General features: G+C 51.4%; 1 protein-coding gene across 2 annotated transcripts in view; it reads left to right on the top strand.

Moving 5' to 3' along the window:
• Grik3 (glutamate ionotropic receptor kainate type subunit 3) overlaps positions 1-6,878 on the top strand; it is a 218,565-nt gene extending 211,687 nt beyond the window's left edge. For both annotated transcript variants that reach the window (XM_005084371.4, XM_040756664.1), the window contains one exon: positions 781-6,878. In XM_005084371.4, the coding sequence (XP_005084428.3) occupies positions 781-975 (195 nt within the window). In that variant the 3' untranslated portion in view covers positions 976-6,878. The remainder of the gene's footprint in view (positions 1-780) is intronic.
• The last annotated feature ends 12,486 nt before the right edge of the window (positions 6,879-19,364 follow it).

The following is a 19,364-nucleotide window of genomic DNA, read 5'->3' as shown; positions in this document are numbered from 1 at the left end:
AGCACCCAGCATGCAGCCTTGTGTGGGGACACACTTGCAGGATGCAGAAAGGCAGGCTGAAGAAAACAATGTTCTACACAGACAGGAAAGGTGGGGGCCCCCAGTACCACAGCCTGCATGCACCCTCCTGGTGCTGATGCATGGGAGACCTCCTCTGTACCACAACCCACATGCACCCTCCTGGTGCTGATGCATGGGAGACCTCCTCTGTACCACAACCCACATGCACCCTCCTGGTGCTGATGCTCCAAACCCTTGCTGTCTGAGTTGGGCCATCAGCCTGCCCCACTGTACCCCATCTAAGTTCAGGGCTATGTCCAGTAGCTGGCTTCAGAAGTCACTACTACTAGGTACCTGTGGGGATGCCACACTCCTGCTGTACCTCTGGCTAGCTGCAGGGACCATGCTCAGAAGGCACTGGGTACCCACCTTAGACACAGACTGGACTCCTGAGCAAGACGCAGTAGTTACAAGACCCCACGGTTGTCTCCAGGGCTTCTGCAGCCCTAACTCCAGGCCAGGCCTACTGTGAGATTCATGGGAACAAAACCTTAGAGTCTAGGGGTTCCCCCATCAGGTTCATAAAAGCTCCTTAAGCTCTGTGTGCATGGCATTTGGGGTGCTTGGTCTCCTCTTTGAAACAGAGAGGTCATACCACCTGTCCCTCCCCCTCTGTCTCCTGAGAACATTCCAGGCATCTTTCTGGGGCTCTTGGTGGCCTCGGTGCAGGTTCGGGAATTGGAGAGGATCTTTCTCACTCCGCTCCTTGTCCCTCCACAGCGCTCCTTCTGCAGCACAGTAGCCGACGAGATCCGCTTCTCCCTCACCTGCCAGCGCCGTCTCAAGCACAAGCCGCAGCCTCCTATGATGGTCAAGACTGATGCAGTCATCAACATGCACACATTTAATGATCGCAGGCTTCCAGGCAAGGATAGCATGAGCTGCAGCACCTCGCTAGCCCCTGTCTTCCCCTAGACGTGGGTACAGCGGGGACTTCAGGCCTGGTCCATGCAGAGGAAAGCAAAGGAGACCGGAAAACACATCCTCATCTCATGCTGGTCTTGGGAACAGAGCTGCTGCCTGCATCCAACTATGGGCCATCAGCTCATACCTACCAGGAAGCCAGTGGGCCCTAGGCCAGCTTCTTGGGCTTCATCTCCTCTTGTCTTTTCTATGGCTTTCTAAAGCTGGGAAGGCCAGCGGAAGCACATGCCTCTCAGGCTCCACTCACCACCCCTGTCTTCTCCATAGCCAGGTATTTCTGCCATGGCTCTGTGGAGGCCTCAGAAGATGGCTCTTACATCCTCTTCCTTTCCCTGAAGCACAGGGCCTTCTAGCACGCAGCCATGAGATGGAGACTCCACCTTGGAACACTTTAAGGATGTTCTAATGAGGCTGCGGTGGGAGCCAGAAGGCAGCCAGCCAGCCATTCATACACGGAGAGAAGCAAGACATCAGCCCTTAAGGGTTATTCACCTGGTACCGGGCTTCTCAACTTGGCTTCACCCACAGCAGCCCCTTGGCAACAAGGAAAGTAATGTGGAAAGGAGGAGTTTGTTACGGGAGAAGGAGAATACACAGACGGAGGCTGCAGTCGCAGATGCTTAAGGTTGGTGTCCCAAGGCACGAGTGTTTAGGAAGTCCCCAGGAACATGAATGAGGTAACAACCATGGCAAATTCTTCTCCACTTCTGAAACAGAGAAGACACACTCTCTCATAAAGAGTGTCCTTAGACTCGATAGACATCGGAAGGCCAGCAGAAGAAATATGGATACTATGGAAATCCCACAAACCCTTGACCTAAGACTTTACTGGTAGACAAGCCAGCATTCAGGGCCCTGGGTTTTCCACCATCTACTCATTGGCGAGTCCCTGCCCCCGCCCATTGGAATTTGCCCCCCCCCGTCACCCTGAAAAGAGAAGGGCAGCCTCAACTGAAATGCAAGTCAAGTCAAAAGGGGTTGGTGTCCTCTTGCACAGACAGACTTTGGGGTAGGTGGGAGAAGCCAGGTGAGACCTAAGGAACTTTCTGGGCATGCCCAGTCTAAAGAGACCCCTAGAGAAAGAAAGCTTTCAGGGGTGGGATATGAGACCTCCAGAGGCCCCTAGGCTGGGGAGGGAGAAGCTGTCTCCTGGAAAATTAACCAAAGACCCAACACAAAGATACAAGGTCATCCTGGCCCTTGGTGTCTTATCTGGAGCAGCTATGGTCTTAGGAGATCCCAGGGAGAAGAGGAGAAGCAGAGGAGAAGCCAGGGAGTGGACAGCCAAAGGGATGAGCAAGATGTCCTGTGGTTCCCACTCTGGAGGTTTGAAACTATGAAAGTCTTAGAAAAGATCCAGATGTGAGGGGTTAGGCAAAAAGTGTCCTTACAGAGAGCATGACAGGGCCATCAGGGCCCCCACAGCTAAGGGTGCAAGTTGGTCTCCGATGAGTGATCAGGATGGGTAACATGGCTTGAGAACTGGGGAACACCCACTCCCTCACTTTCCTAGATGAGCTACATCTAGATCTCAAGAGACCTCTCAGCAGAGGTGAAGGAACCCAGCCAAGCAGCCACCACCCTCCAACTGGCATATGTGATTAATCCATCATGCTGGTTCTCGGGAGCTCTGGCTGCCTGTCTGCGCTGGAGAGGGGAGACTTGCAGCCAAGCCCAGTACATGGAATGTTAGGAAAAGCCATGCTGGCAGGAGGGAGGAGCGTGCACATGTCTGTGTGTTTGACTTTGTATGTGTGAGTATTGGGGGCTGGCGATCAAGGACAGACATGGGTATATATCATAGTCCAGAGCGGGCAATAATAGGGGCCTCCTTTGGGACCTGCTTGTGTATGGTGTGTGTGTGTGTGTGTGTGTGTGTGTGTGTGTGTGTGTGTGTGTGTGTGTACATGAATGAAATGGGGAAATGGGGAGGAAGGAGCCCAATCAGGACCAGCAACAGGGCCTCATCTATGTATAAACAGGAGAAGCCATGGTGAGATGGGGTTCTGATGAGTATAGGGATGGATGCAGTGTGTGTGATTTTTTTGTGTGTATGCACATCTGTGTACTGAATGACAGAGGATGGGGAGCAGGATACAACCTGCAGCATAGCCAAATATATGTAAAGGGAGAAGCCATGTTATCAGAGATCCTTGTATGAGTGTGTGTGTACATGTGCACACACACGTGTGCAGGCTTGTGTGCCCTGAAGATAGCAGGGGAGGGCAGACCAGACTGCTGTGCCCCATGGGTGGATGTGTGCTGTGCCAGAGGCGTTGTGTGAAAATGGAGAGAGAGAGAGGCAGAGAGAGAGAGAGACAGAGAGAGAGAGAGAGAGACAGAGAGAGAGAGAGAGAGAGAGAGAGAGAGTACACTCACACCCATACACCCATGCATGTGTAGACGTGTACCTATTCCAGTTCAGATCATGAGCTGAGGCAGCAGAGCAATCAGTAAGGACACCAGGGTTTGTTTGCATGCCTGTTGTAGGAGGGATCATTTGCTACAGCTTTCCTGAGGCTCCATGGGAAAGTGTGCAGGGACTTTTGGGGCTCACAATGGTGACTCCTCCTATGCTGTTCATAGTATCCTGTTGGGAGGAAAAACATTCCCTTATTTTCCTTTCTTTTTTTTTAAACCAGCCCTGCTGACAGGATTCTAAAATGAAACCATTCTCCTCCAGTCTGTTCTCATCCACTGCATTCATTCACCACTGTCTTATGTTGTCCAATGCAGTTTTATAGCACACACCACATCCATGTTCATATCACACATGTGCTTTTGTGCATGACACGGCAGACGTGTCATGTTCTTCTGAGGCTATGCACATACGTAGACTGTGATGGGAGAAGGAACGGGACATGGTTGGTGGGAAGGATGTTCATAAAGGTAACGAGGAACGATGGGGTGGCTTAGAGACTCATGTGGGGGAAGGGTGGCATGCTAAGGATCTCCCTTTCCACTCGAGCCTTACATCCGGAGGTGTAGCTAGCGCCTGCCCTCTGGCTGAAGTCCTATGTTTGTCCTAGAGACCAGCCCAGTACCAAGCACCCTGGTACCACCCTGCCCAGCTGAGTTGTGTCTCTCCCAGGGTAGGGAAGGAAGTCAAGAAGGAGGCAGATCATTCAAGTGCAAACCTGTCCTACCCCCCTCGGGGGTGCACAGAGCTGGGGCTGCAGTACACAGGGGCACTGAGGAACAACGGGGAACACCAAGGCTGGTTTGGATGGAGCATATGGGGTGTACCTAAGCAGGTGGCGGCTGGCTGTCTCTGTCTGATCCTATAAACCAGGCCTGAATGGAAGAGCCCCTCATGCCACTATGTCTGGGCCTGAGCTCCATCTGCACACACTAGCCCAGCCGAGGGGCAGCACCTATCCTGGCCAGACCCTGGGGGCTGGTATACAGTGAGCCTCCTTCTGCAGCTGCCATGGCCTGCATCCAGTCTCTCTGCTATGGACAGATGATGCAACCTGAGCACTCTGGGTGCTCAAATGGCTCCCGTCTGCAGGTGTCTTACAAGAGGGGAAAATGAGGTGTTGACCAGTGAGCTACACTTAAAATCCCTGAGGTAGGAGGTTGCCCCTCCTTCCTCAGCCTGCCCTGCATCTCGGCTGAAAGAGCACTTCCTGGGACCTGCACTTGCAGCGTGCAATGGGGGAGGGGTGAGCAGATTAAACATATCCACGGGAGAGCAGAAGTCAGACTGGGCCCACAGTCCCCAAGAACCATCTGCCCCTCCTTTACCTTTCTTTCTGGTCCAGGGAGGGCTGAAGGTGGGGTGCAGCTGCTGCTGCTTCATGCCCCATGAGGTCATGCCACACACACGCTCCAGAGACATTCCTTACTGTAGGCACCAGCATCTGAACACAACTCCCATGGTCCACCTCTGGAATTGCCCTGCGTGGATGCCCATTTGGAAGGGCCCTCATGTCATGGACAAACAACTGTATGGAGTTAACATCTGGAACCCACCCAGCCCAGTGGACAGATTCAAGAATTGGGCACAGCCCTGTGGGCAGGTCTCTGAGTAAGATATATCTGGACATCCCAGGTTGTTGGGGCAGGGAGCACATCTGGAATAGGCCTAGCCACTTGCTACAGTGGAAAGGGCCTTGCCCTCTGTCTCCATGTTCCGGAGTTGAAATTGTAGAGCTGAGGTATATGTGAAGTCACAGAATTGTTTTAGGTAGAAGGCTAATGTTCTGTACAATATATATATGAATGTAAAGTATATATATGCTTATATATATATATGCACAGTGTACATATGACCCACAACCCCTGTGTATACAACCCTTCCCTGCACGTCTGCACACAGTGTACAGAACCCAGCCAGTATGGGTGGGGACCCAGTGAGAGATGGGGGCTGCAGCAGAAAAGTCAGGGTTACTTACTCAGCCCTCTGGAACAAGCCAGGCCTTGCCAGCGTCACTGCTGTGGACCGTAGCAAAGAGGGCAGGCGAACTGGGAAAGGTGCAGCCGAGGGTGAGAGTCTCCACCTGGGGTCTCCAAGGCAGGGCAGTGGCATGTCCAGGGAACAAAGCCTTTTTGGCCCTTGATCCCTGAGCCAACATCACAATCTAGACCCAGTATCTAGTGCTAGGGAAAAGAGTAAGGCAAGTGGAGTCAGTTCCCCAGGCCTGCTCTTATGCCTGTCTGCAGAATAGCCTGGAAGGTGCCAGGCTGCATCTGTAACATCCTGAAAGTCAGAGGACCCTGGGTGGCATAGGCCTCACATATGTCATGGCTACAGTGAGCCTCTTTTGAAGAGAAAGGCCCGAGGGCACTGCTAACATGCCTGTTCAGCACCCTGATAACCTAGCTATGAATCTAGCTCTTATTCTCCTGTCTTCTAGAATAGCGGCCCTCAAATCACCCCGTAGTTGCCTGTTTTACTTTTCTAGACCAGAACTCTGAGGTCTGAGGTAGAAGGAAGAGCTATAGGTTCAGTCAGAGGCTAGCCAAGAGCCTGCTTGTTCTTTCTGACACAGTATGAGGTGTGAGGGGGCTATTAGGAACCAGAGAGATGGGAGACGAGAGGCTCAAGAAGGGGGCACCTAGCTTCGCACAGCCCTTACGGTCTGCCAGTTCTTCTGTCTGTTCCTTCTAACAAAACAGGGCAACTGGCAGAGAGCCCCCGACAGGCAGGCCACAGACCTCTGGCCCTGCCTCACCTGGGTCTGTCTGTTGCCAGTAATTTGAGGCCTTCAGTCCCTTCCTGGGTCCAAGCATCGCTAGAGTGTGCTGGGGAGAGGAGCCCTGGGTTTGCTTCTGTGTGGTCTACGGCCTGCCCTCTGCTTCAACCCCAGCCCTCAGGCCAGCTGCACTTAAAGGTCAGGCCTGCTCCTGCAGCCACGCCAAGTGCATCTGAATCCAGCCGCTGAGGAGGGCCCTGTCCTGGCTCCATAGAGACCAGAGACTCCAGGAGCCCTCACGCCACTGTGCTCTGAAACCCCAGCCCATCCCTGCCTGGGCTGACCTCCTGGCTGGGCCTCCGTGGTGGGGACGCCAGCCCCCAACTCGTGGGCTGAGCCCCCAGACAGCACCATGGGACTCTAAGAGCCCTGGCCTGTCCCACTACCCAGACCAGAGTGCCTGGATGCCCCCCTCCCACTCAACAAGGTTCCCACACACTGGTCTCTGGGCCATTCAGGGGGTGCCCTTTGTGGACATGCAGAATTTCTATGAATATAGTTTTTTGTAAACATTTTGTAACAATTTGGGTTTCATAGTAACTGTGTTACTTGCCAATCATTCTAAGCTGATGTAAATAAATTTCCAAACAAATCTGATTATTTTCCTTTTTAAGACACTGTGATATATCAAAAGTGCACAGTTTGCTGTATGAAGTAATATGGTTTTAAATTTTAAATAAATGTTTTTAGAAAATGGGTTCCTCTTGGGGTATGTTTTCTGTTCTTCATCTCCCTTCAGAACCAGAGGTCACAGGCAGTTCATGGTGGCCATCCTCCTCCCCGAAATGACAGTTTCCAGGAAAACAGGCCCTGTGCTGAGCAGGTAGCTACTTCCAGCCCAAGCTCCTGGTTCCACTTCAGACATCAAGGGCACAGTGTCCCCTGGCTAATCTCAGTCTTCCCCGCTCTCGGGCACACACCTCTATAACTCACCATCGTCACAGGTCCTGAAGGAGCTGCTGTGTCCGTGGGTGACCCTGTCCCTTTGGTTATAGTGGATGGGGTCAGATGAATGTGTCACCAGATCTCCCCTGAGTTATTCTCAGCTGGCCCTGTGGGTTACTCTCTGCAGATGCGAATTTGATGTCCCAGGGCAAGTGATTGTAGAACTGGACGTCAGATGAGAAAGCAAGGCCAGCAGGGGTTGGGGGTGAGGTGGGGGCTGGGAATGGTTCCCAAGACAATACAGAGCCATCCTGTAAGCCCGGCACAAGAGCTGGGAGGGAGAGACATAAGAGTTGCAAACCGGGCTTCTAGAAGTCTCAACTGAAAAGCTGCTACTATCACAACCACGGTTATAATTGCATCTCATTGTCCAGAAAGCTGCAAAGTGGGTAGTGGACGATGCTGCTAACGCTCTCAAGCTCTCATGACAAAACATTCCAGCCGGGAGTGAGAAGGGTGTGTCAGCGCCCCTCTGCCTCTCAAACTCACATAGACAGATTCACTTAGAGGCTGAATTCTCTCAGAACCCTCCTCATTGCTCTATGGCGTGATCAGACAGTATGTGTTGAGGGTTTCTCACTGGGGCAGACCTGCCCTACACTCTCCCAATGGGCAGAAGCTCTCAAGCCTGTGTAATTGTAATTCCCAGGAGAGTGGCTATGATTGAAGCAGTTTGGTTCAGGTGGCCACTTATGGTCCAATCCGCTGTGACCTGAGGAAAGAGAGAGGTCACTAAGTATAGTCATGAGACATAGGCTCATAATTTTAGGGAGACTGAAAGGTCTAGAGAATTCCAGAGACTATGTGGACTGGCAGTATCCTGAAAATTTTACCTTCTTGTCCCATCACCAGGCAAGGGTCAGGCAAAACCCTAGCAATCTCAGTGGAAGGAGAGGCACCCATTGTGGACTACAGTGTCAAAGAGATTTTGTTTAACCTGGAGCTACAGCCAGGCAAGTAGGTACAGAAAGATCCTAGATTGAAGGATATCTGTCCATCAGGAGAAGTCCTGGGGGTGAGTGCCCCAGACCTCGGGAAGGACTTCGGGTCCAGCAATTGAGAAGAAAGGAGGCCATGGTAGGGGTGAGGGAGTGCAGTGAGGCCATGGTAGGGGTGAAGGAGAGCTGTGAGGTCATGGGAGAGGTGAGAAAGAGCAGAGAGGCCATGGTAGGGATGAGGGAGAGCAGTGAGGCCATGGTAGGGGTGAGGGAGTGCAGTGAGGCCATGGTAGGGGTGAAGGAGAGCTGTGAGGTCATGGGAAAGGTGAGAAAGAGCAGTGAGGCCATGGTAGGGATGAGGGAGAGCAGTGAGGTCATAGGAGGGATGAGGGAGAGCAGTGACTGCTCATTCATCCATTCCTTCATTTAAGACTTTAGCATTTAATGCAGAAGTTCCGGTCCCACACCTACTGCCTGTGTAACCTTGAACAAACAACTGAGTTCCCTCAGCTTCGGTTCTCTTGCCTGTGAAACACACGATTGAAAGGACTGTCCACTCAGGGAGGCCATAGGAGGTGTGTGACAGTGTAAACTGCTTGTCACAGACTCAGCCTGACAGATGTCATCTCCCAAGGCAGCCAGGAAGACGACATGGACTCCGGAGAGGGTTATGAGTTTCAAGTCCTCCCACCCCGCCTTGATTTTCCAGGTGAGATGGCACAGCTCACAGGCTGGGATGGGTCTCCTGAGTGATGGGAATGTGCCCACTTTGCTGCCTTGGGATGCTCACACTGGCAGGAAAGCAAAGACCCAAAAGCCAATTCAAAGTGAGATGAGAGGACTGCTCTCAAGGGGCCTTGCTCACTCTCAGCCAGGCTCCCATTCTTTGCTTCTGTCCTTGTGAATGACCAGGAGCAAGTCAAGGAGAGGCCGGGGTGCTGGGACTGCAGCTGGAATGGATCTGCCACACCCCCTAGGCCTTATGGTCCTTCCTCAGAAAACACAAGCTAAGTATTTAAGAAGCATCTGTCATTATGGAAACAAACTTGCCAGGCCATTTTTTTTCTCTTCCTATTTTTACTGCGGGTTCATTATCTTATGCAAATGAAGCCGCTGATGAGTCCTTTCTGCTGGGTGGCCCATGCTGGGACCAGCTCCACCAAGGGGATTTATTGCCTCCCTCAACTCCACACAGGATCTAGGATGTGGGGACCCCACAGAGATGGCTTCCAGAGCAGCAGCCCCAACCAGAAACAAGCCTTCCTCTGAACCCAAGCAAGGCCCTGGACAGTCCCTGGCATGTCAAGGCCCTTAACCTACAAAGGTCCAGCTAACTGTCAGTCTCACCGGATTCAGGCCTCTATCTCAGATCACTGGTATCTGGAGCCTAGCAGACTGAGTGACCATCCCCAACATGATATAAGGGAAACAAGATGCTATGAGAAAGGGACAGTGTGAGCCTGTCTCTGGGACAAAACCTTGGGCAGCCAGCATAGACCAGTGACATAAGAGTTCTCAGCTACAAGGCAAAAGAGCTGGGCTGTGCAGCCATCAAGTCCTTGCCATCTTCGGCTGGCCCCCAGAGCCGGTCACTGACAAATGCTTGTAGCATACCATTAGGTGGCAAGGGAACACCCTGAACGAGGACAACGCCTCAGGCAGGGCACTCCTGCAGGAGCTGTAAGCGTGGATGTATGCTGACAGTGTCTGCTGGGGGCTATTTTATTGATGCAGAAACTGAGGCTCAGAGAGAGCAATAACTTGCCTGAGTCTGGGGCCTAGGTTCGGAGACTAACTCAGGACTCTCTGCCTCTCCAAATCAAGCAGCCAGCAGCACCTTAACCCCTTTTAGCCTCTCTGCTGCTCACAGCTCAAGCACAGGTCCCTAGCCTAGCCCTTCCCCAACTCCTACAGATCTGGGCTTCCTGACATTCCCCACCACCGGCTGGCTCTAGGCTGTCTCCTGGGCCATCTTCTCAGTATAAACATGTTGACAAGCACGCATTCTCCCCAGGGAGCCCAGCAGCTTCCACAAGCAGGGAAAGTTTTCAGTCCCCATGCCTCAAGTCCTTACTTCCACTTCACTGCGAAGCCCAGCTCCCTCTGTGTATTCGACGTTTATAGACCAAATAACATAGCTGAGACAGGCCAACTTTACAAAGAAAAGAGGCTTATTGATCAGAGTTTGGAGGTTCAGTGGCATGGGGGCTGCATGGGTGCCTCACCTGGCTTTGGTGAGGGCCATTCAGCTACAGGACATCATGGCCAATGGCATTGGCAAAAATGGGGGTGGGGACAGCAAGGTGTCATATTGGGCACCAAGGCCCAGAGCTCTTATAACTATCTACCCATAGGAACTTGCTGGGGGTACACCCCCAGCTATCTCTTAAAGGCTGCATTCCATAACATAGCCACCAAAACCCAGACTTCCAGCACATGAACCTCTTAGAACACATTAAGCCACAGCACCCTCCTTCTGTATAACTCAATCTCTAAACTCCAATAGCTCGAGTCCTAGAACAGAAGCAAGTACTTCCTGAGAGCCTTCTAAGTACTGTACCCTGGGTGGACACATTCCTCTGCTAGTAGCTCAGACCCTCACCACATTTCCCAGAAGCTGGATAACGGTGAACTGAGAGACAGGAAAAAATAGAAGTTTCCTGATCCACCAGCTGAGGGTAAGAAGGAGGTTCCAGCAGTCTCAGGGCTCAATGTCGCCAGCTCTGGGTCCACCCCATGACCTAGACTTCTAGCCCTGAAGGTCCAGAGGACACTCAGAATCTCCTCCTGTCAGGGTGGAGCCTAGAGCTGTTGGTGTCTGACACTTTAGCAGGAGGACTTGTCACAAATGATAATAATAAATTATATTAACGATGCAGTCACTAGTTGAGGCCCCTGCATGCCACAGCTCACACGATGCTCACCATATCACTCTGAGCTTTGGGAACCTATCCCCATACTGTAATGTACAAAGTGTGAGAGAGGGATTCCCCACAACAATCCAGTAAGCAGCAGAAGGAGATTGTTGGGAATGATTTTACTATCCGTAAGCGCTGACCACTCCTGTGTGGGTGTGTTCACGGGTACATAGAATGTACGGTGGCAAATAGAGCTAGGGGGAGGGGACTCTCTCCCTTTGGGTTTTGACCTGGAGAGAAGCTGTGACATTTGGTTCTCAGATTTCTTGGTGTTCAAGTAAGTGATTTCTCTTTCAATAAGTATGTTAGGATATCCCCTTTTGTGTAGTTTAATATTTCTGCATTATCTGTGTCAGAAGTGGGATTCGAACCAACGCCTCCATTCCAAGGCTTCTATTTTATAGATGTGGCAAATGAAAAGCTAAATAAACAAAGGGATGAATTGGAAAGCAGTCCACAGCAAGGCTGTTGAGATACCATACAGAGGAGGGGGGAAATCCAAACTTGATTGGGCCCCAAAATGTGAATTACTAATTACAGTCACTCACAGGAACGACCTACCATTTATGCCTAATTGCAGTGCAACCCAATAACAATTATGCACATCAATAAATGTGTCAGATTAACTTGGTTGCAAGTTTTATTTGATCACTGACACTAAACCCCATTTGCTGATTGCTTCAACTTGGGTGGCTGTGGCCACCCTGCTGGTCCTGCCGGTCAGTTCCGACTCACCAAGAAGGACATTGAGGCTGGAAAGGAAGTGCAAGGTGAACGAGACAGGAAAGGACTCCTTTCTCCCCTGAAACTGGTTGGGTCTGGCAAGCTCTGAGAGAGCGGTTCAGCAGGGGGTCTTTGCAGGGTGTGCAGACCGCATCCCAGGCCTCCCCTCCCTTCCTCGATGCCAAAGGCAGCCTCCTAATTAGAACATCCATAACCCTCAGCATCTGCTCCAAGAGAATTCAGCTGCTGCTCCGAGACGGAGAAGTCCATTAACTTTATTGCACAGAACGTCAGACGTGCTTCTAGACAGAGCATCACTGCCAAGTGAGATAAACTGCCCGGACTTGCCAGAGGGATGGGCCTCAGCTGGTCCTCCGGACTCACTGCTCTTACTGTCCAATGCCCCACTTCATGCTATCCTGAGAGGAGGGAGCCAGGAAAATGGTGACTTACAAACACAGGTGCGGCCCAAGCACCCAGCCATCACTGCGCAAACCCGCAGTCTGCTGGATGTCAGCCCCAGACATCTCCATCTGACTCCCAGAATGCACCAGGACTGCCACCCAGAGCCAGGCAGCTCGTTCTACCTCAGCAAACACTGGAAGAGCCCTCGTCGCCAGAAGCAAGAGAGCACGGTGGCTCAGAGTGACATTCGGAATCAGATACCCCTATGACTATGCAAAACTGAGGATCATCCTGAGCGTGGCCCATAAAACGGGCCGGCTCCCACTTCCAAAGAAACGATGGTGCGGGGAACTGACACCGCAATGTCTGGCGCATGCGGAATGAAGCTCTTTAAATGAGCGCAGTTCTTCCCTGTCCCCGTGTGGTAACCAAAAGGAGAGACAGCCACATATGCAGATGAAGCAAGCACCACTGTAGAGTCAGACAGCCTCACTCCCAATCCCAGATCTACCATGTGACTTCATCTCCAAAGTCTTCAGCTTCCTCGTCTGTAAAATGGAGTTGGTGTCCCTGGCCTCTCTTCAGGAAGACAGTGAACTGCTTGAAGACCACCCAAGGGGTCCTCTGGCGAGAAGCCTTCCTGCTCCAGTTACTAAGGCTGGCATCCTAATGCCTAATATTCCCTGGGATGTGTCAGGCCCACGGCTGGCTGCTGGCTGGGCCTTTCCCAGCTCTCCAGCCTGGAAGCCATCTCTGTGAACACCCCACACACTGAGCGTCCCACCTCCTCCTGGGTGGCCCAGATCCCGGCAGGACGCAGCCACCGACTCCTAGTCCTGATGGATGTCTCCCCCAGTGGACCTCCCAGCCTCCCTTCTCAGACTCAGATTCCTTCTTAATATGAATAATTAGCAGAAACACTCAGAGGGGGAGACAGCAGCCATAGCAATCGACCCCAGTGATTTCCGAGCCTCGGGGAGAGCCCAATTTTGCTCCATTCCGGGTGCTGTAAATTCCCATCAAGCTAAGAAAATATAGTGCAATTTAGAAACACTGATACGGCAATAAAACACAGATCTCCAGCAAATGGAATTCGGCAACATCTAAAAACGGAGCCATACATTACTGGGCCTGTGACTCCCTCCGGGGACTTGGTGCCGGGAGAGGCTGGCAGAGCTTCATGCTCAAGTGGCTCTTTCTTTTCCAGATGAAGGCAGGGCCACCCACAGATGGCCCCTGTGTCCCCCTCAGGCAGGACTTCACTCTCTGGATTCAGCAATGGGTCCCAGGAGGGTTTCCTCAGACAGAGAGGACCTAAGGATGCCCCCATCACCAGTGGAAAGGAGCTTTCAGAGTGGAAAGGCTGGGAGAACTCACCAGGAGTCCTCCAAGTGGCTTTCCAGGGAAATGTGACTGTTTCATTCATCAAATGAAGACGTACAGCCAAGACTTGCTCAAGGTCACCATGGGGGAACTGGTTAAATCTGGAACTGAACATGCATCTGTCTGCCTATTTTACCCGACTAGGGACTCAGCCCTTGGATTAGTAAAAATCTAAACTAAACCCAGAAGTGCTGCTGTGTTCTGGGCCAGCAGCAGGCCTGAGGGTGCAGCAAGTACCAAGGTGGGTGGAGTCCTGCTGAGCTGGGGGAGGCTTTGGAGTGGATGAGGAAGGCCAACCATACTCAACATCCCTCTTCCCCGGGGCTGGGGGAAGTATTTGCTCTCTCTGCCTGGTTCCCCCTCCCGCTCCTCATCTCCTGTCTCCCCACTGGCCCTCTCTGCACTGCTCTTTCACACACATGCACACGTTTGTGCCCGCACGTGTCTGCACCACACAGACCCAGCTTCACACCTATGTCCCGCTGGGTCCTCCACCGGGTGGCTACTCCACAGAGTGGAGACTCATCATGTACCCGAAGCCCTCGATTCTCTCTTCCTCCTTGAACTAAACACAGTTCACAGACTCGACTCAGGTTTGGAATACTCTCTGGACGACTTTCACGTGATCACGGATACCTGAAGCCTAATGGGGGCAGAAAACCCAACAGGCTGGAACTGGTGCAGTAAGAATTGACTGTCCTGGGGCCCAGCTGACCTGGGCTTCAGTTCCAGCTCCACTGCTGACTCACTGTGTGACAACTTGTGGCAGGTGCTTCATCCTGGGGCCTCAGTTTCCTCATCTGTGACAATAGACCCTGCCGGAAAGTTGCTTCAAGGACTTGTGTGGTGAGTGTTGAAACATGATATAGTCATTCCTGAGGCCCATGGCCATTGCCTCCAGGACTTTTCCAGTACATCCTGAAAATGCACAAGTCCCTCATGCGAAGTAGCATAGCATCTGCATGGAATTGGCATTAAATCATCTTGACATGACTTATAATATCTAATACATTATGCAAATAATCATGACATTGTATTGCCTGGGAAACTATCTACATGTTAGGTCCAGACACCATTGTTTTCTAATTTTTCAGTCTGTAATTGGGTAAACCCATGGGTGGGGAGAGTTGGTTGAACCTGGCACATGGTAGGTGATTAATAAACAGGAATTGCATTAATTGGGATAGGGTAGGCTATGCTGAGACCACCAGTCCCTCTAGAGGTTTAACATAGACATCTTTATTTCTCGCATGAATTTATCCCTGTGTTCTCTATTGTGAAGAGCAGCCATGGCAGGTTTGGAGAGTTAGGGCAATCTTGTGTCTCTGTTATCTCAATGGAGAGCCTCTTCATCGTCACCTAACTGTGCTGAAGAGCCATGCTTCTTTCTGCCTCTGCCTAGCAGAGACAGCCCTTCCACCTGGGGCTCAGAGAGGAGAGCTGTCTATACCGGCAGGTGGCACCAGGAAAGTCTCCCACACCTCCAGGACAGACAAGAGTGTGGCCACAGACGAGCCTGGCCACAGACGAGCCTCAGTGGACTCTTCTGCATGCTGACTGGCATAGGCCCTTTCATGCACCGCTCTGAGATCCACAGCTAGCTCTCAACCACACTCGGATTTCTACATTCCTCCCTTGGCTTCTGCCCTATGTTCTCCCAAAGTACAGCAGAGAAAATACAAGCCACTACTGTCCCCAACCTATGCTGGCCTCTGAGTGATGCTGCATTCAGAAAGGGAGCTATACCTGAAGCCTCGCCTTTGGCTCCTGTCCTGTGACTGAAGGGACTGACATCAATTTGGTGACAACCCAGCATGCAGGCCTTCAGCATCTGACCAATAGCACAATCTCTCTGAGATCCTTTAATGAAGTCTTGTGAGCTGGTGATGTGCAGGAAGACTCCAAGTTCATTAGCCTGAGGAAGAGGCGGAAGAATACCATTCCAGAGGTGCAGACCCACCACGTAAGCTAGGCTACCGCGCCCCCAACACACACACACACACACACACACACACACACACACACACACACACACACACACACACCTGATCCCTTCAGCAGCACACTCCCCATAGTATTTTATTTCCCTTTCCCCATCTGCATCTGGCTCAGTCAGTTGCTTATGAGGTAGCCTAAGAAAGGCTTCTGCTTCCTGAGATGAGATGCTGTGGGCTCTTCATTCTAGACCAGTGATTCTCAACCTTCCTAATGCTGTGACCTTTTAATACAGTTCCTCATGTGTGGTGACCCCCAAACATAAATTATTTCGTTGTTACTTCATAACTGTAGTTTTGCTACTGTTGTGAATCATAATGTAGGCATCCGTGATTTCTGATGGTTTTAGGCCACCCCTGTGAAAGGGTCATTTGACAGTCCCAACAGGTCTCAACCCAAAGGATGAGAACCACCATACTAGGGTTATGACCCACAGGTTGAAAACCACCATACTAGGGTTATGACCCACAGGTTGAGAACCACCATACTAGGGTCATGACCCACAGGCTGAGAACCACCATACTAGGGTCATGACCCACAGGCTGAGAACCACCATACTAGGGTCATGACCCACAGGTTGAAAACCACCATACTAGGGTTATGACCCACAGGTTGAGAACCACCATACTGGGGTTATGACCCACAGGTTGAGAACCACCATACTAGGGTCATGACCCACAGGTTGAGAACCACCATACTAGGGTCATGATCCAAAGGATGAGAACCACCATTCTGGGGTCATGACCCACAGGTTGAGAACCACCATTCTGGGGTCATGACCCACAGGTTGAGAACCACCATTCTGGGGTCATGACCCACAGGCTGAGAACCACCATACTAGGGTCATGACCCACAGGTTGAAAACCACCATACTAGGGTCATGACCCACAGGTTGAGAACCACCATTCTGGGGTCATGACCCACAGGTTGAGAACCACCATTCTGGGGTCATGACCCACAGGCTGAGAACCACCATACTAGGGTCATGACCCACAGGTTGAAAACCACCATACTAGGGTCATGACCCACAGGTTGAGAACCACCATACTGGGGTTATGACCCACAGGTTGAGAACCACCATACTAGGGTCATGACCCACAGGTTGAGAACCACCATTCTGGGGTCATGACCCACAGGTTGAGAACCACCATACTGGGTCAATACCCACAGGTTGAGAACCACCATACTAGGGTCATGACCCACAGGTTGAGAACCATTTGTTCTAACACCAGATGGGGAGAGTCAGTCTGAAGTTTCTCCTGCCTGGCTTCTGGACCAGCCTCTTGGGGATTCCCCAACCTCTTCTTCCTGAAAGCCCCCCACCCCCAGCACAACAGCTACCCTGCTCCATCTCGGGCTCTAGAGAATAGAATGGGGCTCTGAGAACGGGTACAAAGGCTCACAGGTGACCCTAAATTCCAGCCATGACTCAAGGCTGGACTTGGTGAGCAATGGATAGGCCTGATGCCAGAGGCTGAGTCCTGTGGTGAACTCTGACCCCTGACTGAGGGCCTTGCCCCAGCTGCTGTGAGTTGGAGTTTCAAGGGGAGAGGAGGGAAAGACTGAGGAAGAGGACGCACACAACTCTTCTATTTATTGCTTTACTCATGGAAGGCTTATCCCCATGTACTTAAACAGGATTTGAGGAGCTTAAAACTAAACACATTTAAAAGGAAACGATTGTGAAAGCAAAATAGCATGGAACCGTGTCGGGGGAGCGTGGTGCTTTATTTCCTGGGAGGCCTGCAGAGATAATGAAGGCAGAACCTCTTACCCAGGCCACAAGGAGAGCAGATCACAGGGTACCCCCCCCTTCCATTCACTGGGAGTTTCATATTGGTCTTCATCTTGAGATCACCACCCTGACCATTTTCACATCCTGGAGCCCACAAGGCACCTCTGATCAGAGGGCAGCCACCAGTGGTAACACCAAGCATCCTGCCACCATGCAGATACAGAGGGACATGGATTCCCATGCCACTTACAAGGCATTTTTGAGTAATACTGGGGCAGAATTGGTGGGCAGTGTCTGTCCCTGCTGGTGTCCAGTTCTCTGTGCTCCCGGACAAACGGCATCTCATGAAGGGCACCAGGAGAATGTTCCAGATGTTGTTGCACCCTGGAGGTGGCAAATTCCAGTAGAATCCAAGGCAGCTGGCATCAGAAGCTTCAGGAACAGTGTTTGTACACCCTGGCATTTCCAGAGCCCCAGAGAAATCCTGCAGCCCTGACCAGTGAATGGGTGACGGTACTGCTGTCATTACTACCCTCCCACAGCTGGGTAAAGTAAGGCTTGAAGGAAGCAAAAGCATAAAGAATGCTGTCAAGAAGGTGGGAGCTGCTGTGCGTGATGCTCACATCTGGGATCCCAGCACTGGGGAGACTGAGGCAGGAAGATTGAGAATTTTGAAGCCAGTTTGAGCTATATACTGAGATCTTGTTTCAAAAAGAAGAAATGCAAGGGAAACGAAGGGGAAAGAGGTACTGAGCCACAGTTTGGTTCAAATCGTATTTCTGCCTTGTTCCATGTCAATTCCCATGGTTTCTCTGACCCCATTTTCTCTCCTGTGATACAAGAGACATAAACTGGGCGTGGTGGTCCACACGCACAATTTCAGTAATCAGGTCTGTCTAAACGTGGGGATGAAGTACAGAGAGAACAAAAGAGATGGGAGGAGAGAAGAGGGGGAGAAAGGGGGATTTTTCCTCGGGGGATAGCTGTGTGAATTAGATGAAAAATTACTGCTGCAGTTCAGACACTGGGTGCTCAGCAGACGGTGGCTTTGATTATTGGTGAATTGTTCAGGTCAGTTCAGCTCAGTAGTAACTGACCACTTGGTAGAGTCATTAGGGAACATGGTCAAAGAGCCTGTTCTCTGCTCCTGGGGATGATAACGGCAGGCTTTTCCCAGGGCCCGATGCTCTAGTATAAGGTGTGAGAGGGAATGCGGCTTTGGGATCCTATAAAACCTTGGGAAATCAGAGCCCATCATCCTGTCACACCGGCTTCAGAATGTCTGCAAAAGGCCCTGGGGACAGAGGAAGGAGAATGAGTAGGAAGAGAACATCAGGATGCCCAGGTGACCGTGGCGGGTTGGGATTTAAGTGAACCTCAAGAGGTAAATGGAGCTGAGTTCTAGAGGTACCAAGTCAAGACTCAAGGGGTGAAGGATAACAAGAGAGCTTAGGTGTCTCCCCACCACAAGGTCCACTACTGTAGGTCAGAGCTAGTCTGGCACGGGATGAGGTGTGGGGTCTGTCTCAGGAGGTGTGGTAGCTTGTTACTGTGGTGAATTAACACAGAAATACTGACTCTAAAACAGTTTCCTTCCCTTTTGGTCTGGTACCAGAGATTGAACCTAGGACCTTGTGCATGTTAGGCAAGTGCCCTACCACTGAGTCATAAATATTCCCAGCCCCATTTTACTTTTGAAAAGCTATTAGCCCTGTCTCACTAAGTAGCCCAGGCAGGCCTTGAATTTGCAATTCTCCTACCTCAGCCTCCCAAGGGCTGGGAGGGATTACAAGTCTGGATAACTAGGCTACACAAAACAATACACATTTTAATGATGGGTGGGTGTTCCTTTCTTAAGGCATGTACACACATACACACCCACTCCCATTGTATCTTACAGTACTGGAAGCCAAAAGTCCCAAGTTAGCCTCACAAGGCTACAGTCAAGGTGCTGGGCATTCTGTATCTATTTCTGTCTCTCCCCATCCCCCCACCCCTCCCTTCTCTACCCCTACCCCTAACACCATCGGTTCCCCAGCCCCCCTTCCTCTTCTTAGGTGGGAATGACATGGTCTGGTATCTGCAGCTTCAGGCAGCAGGCAGGCAGAGATTCTTGGCTTTGAACCAGTCCTGCCATCAG

This window comes from Mesocricetus auratus, unplaced genomic scaffold (genome assembly GCF_017639785.1).
Source record: "Mesocricetus auratus isolate SY011 unplaced genomic scaffold, BCM_Maur_2.0 Super-Scaffold_100014, whole genome shotgun sequence".
Lineage (NCBI taxonomy): Eukaryota > Metazoa > Chordata > Mammalia > Rodentia > Cricetidae > Mesocricetus > Mesocricetus auratus.
This window is presented reverse-complemented; position numbering and strand designations above follow the sequence as displayed.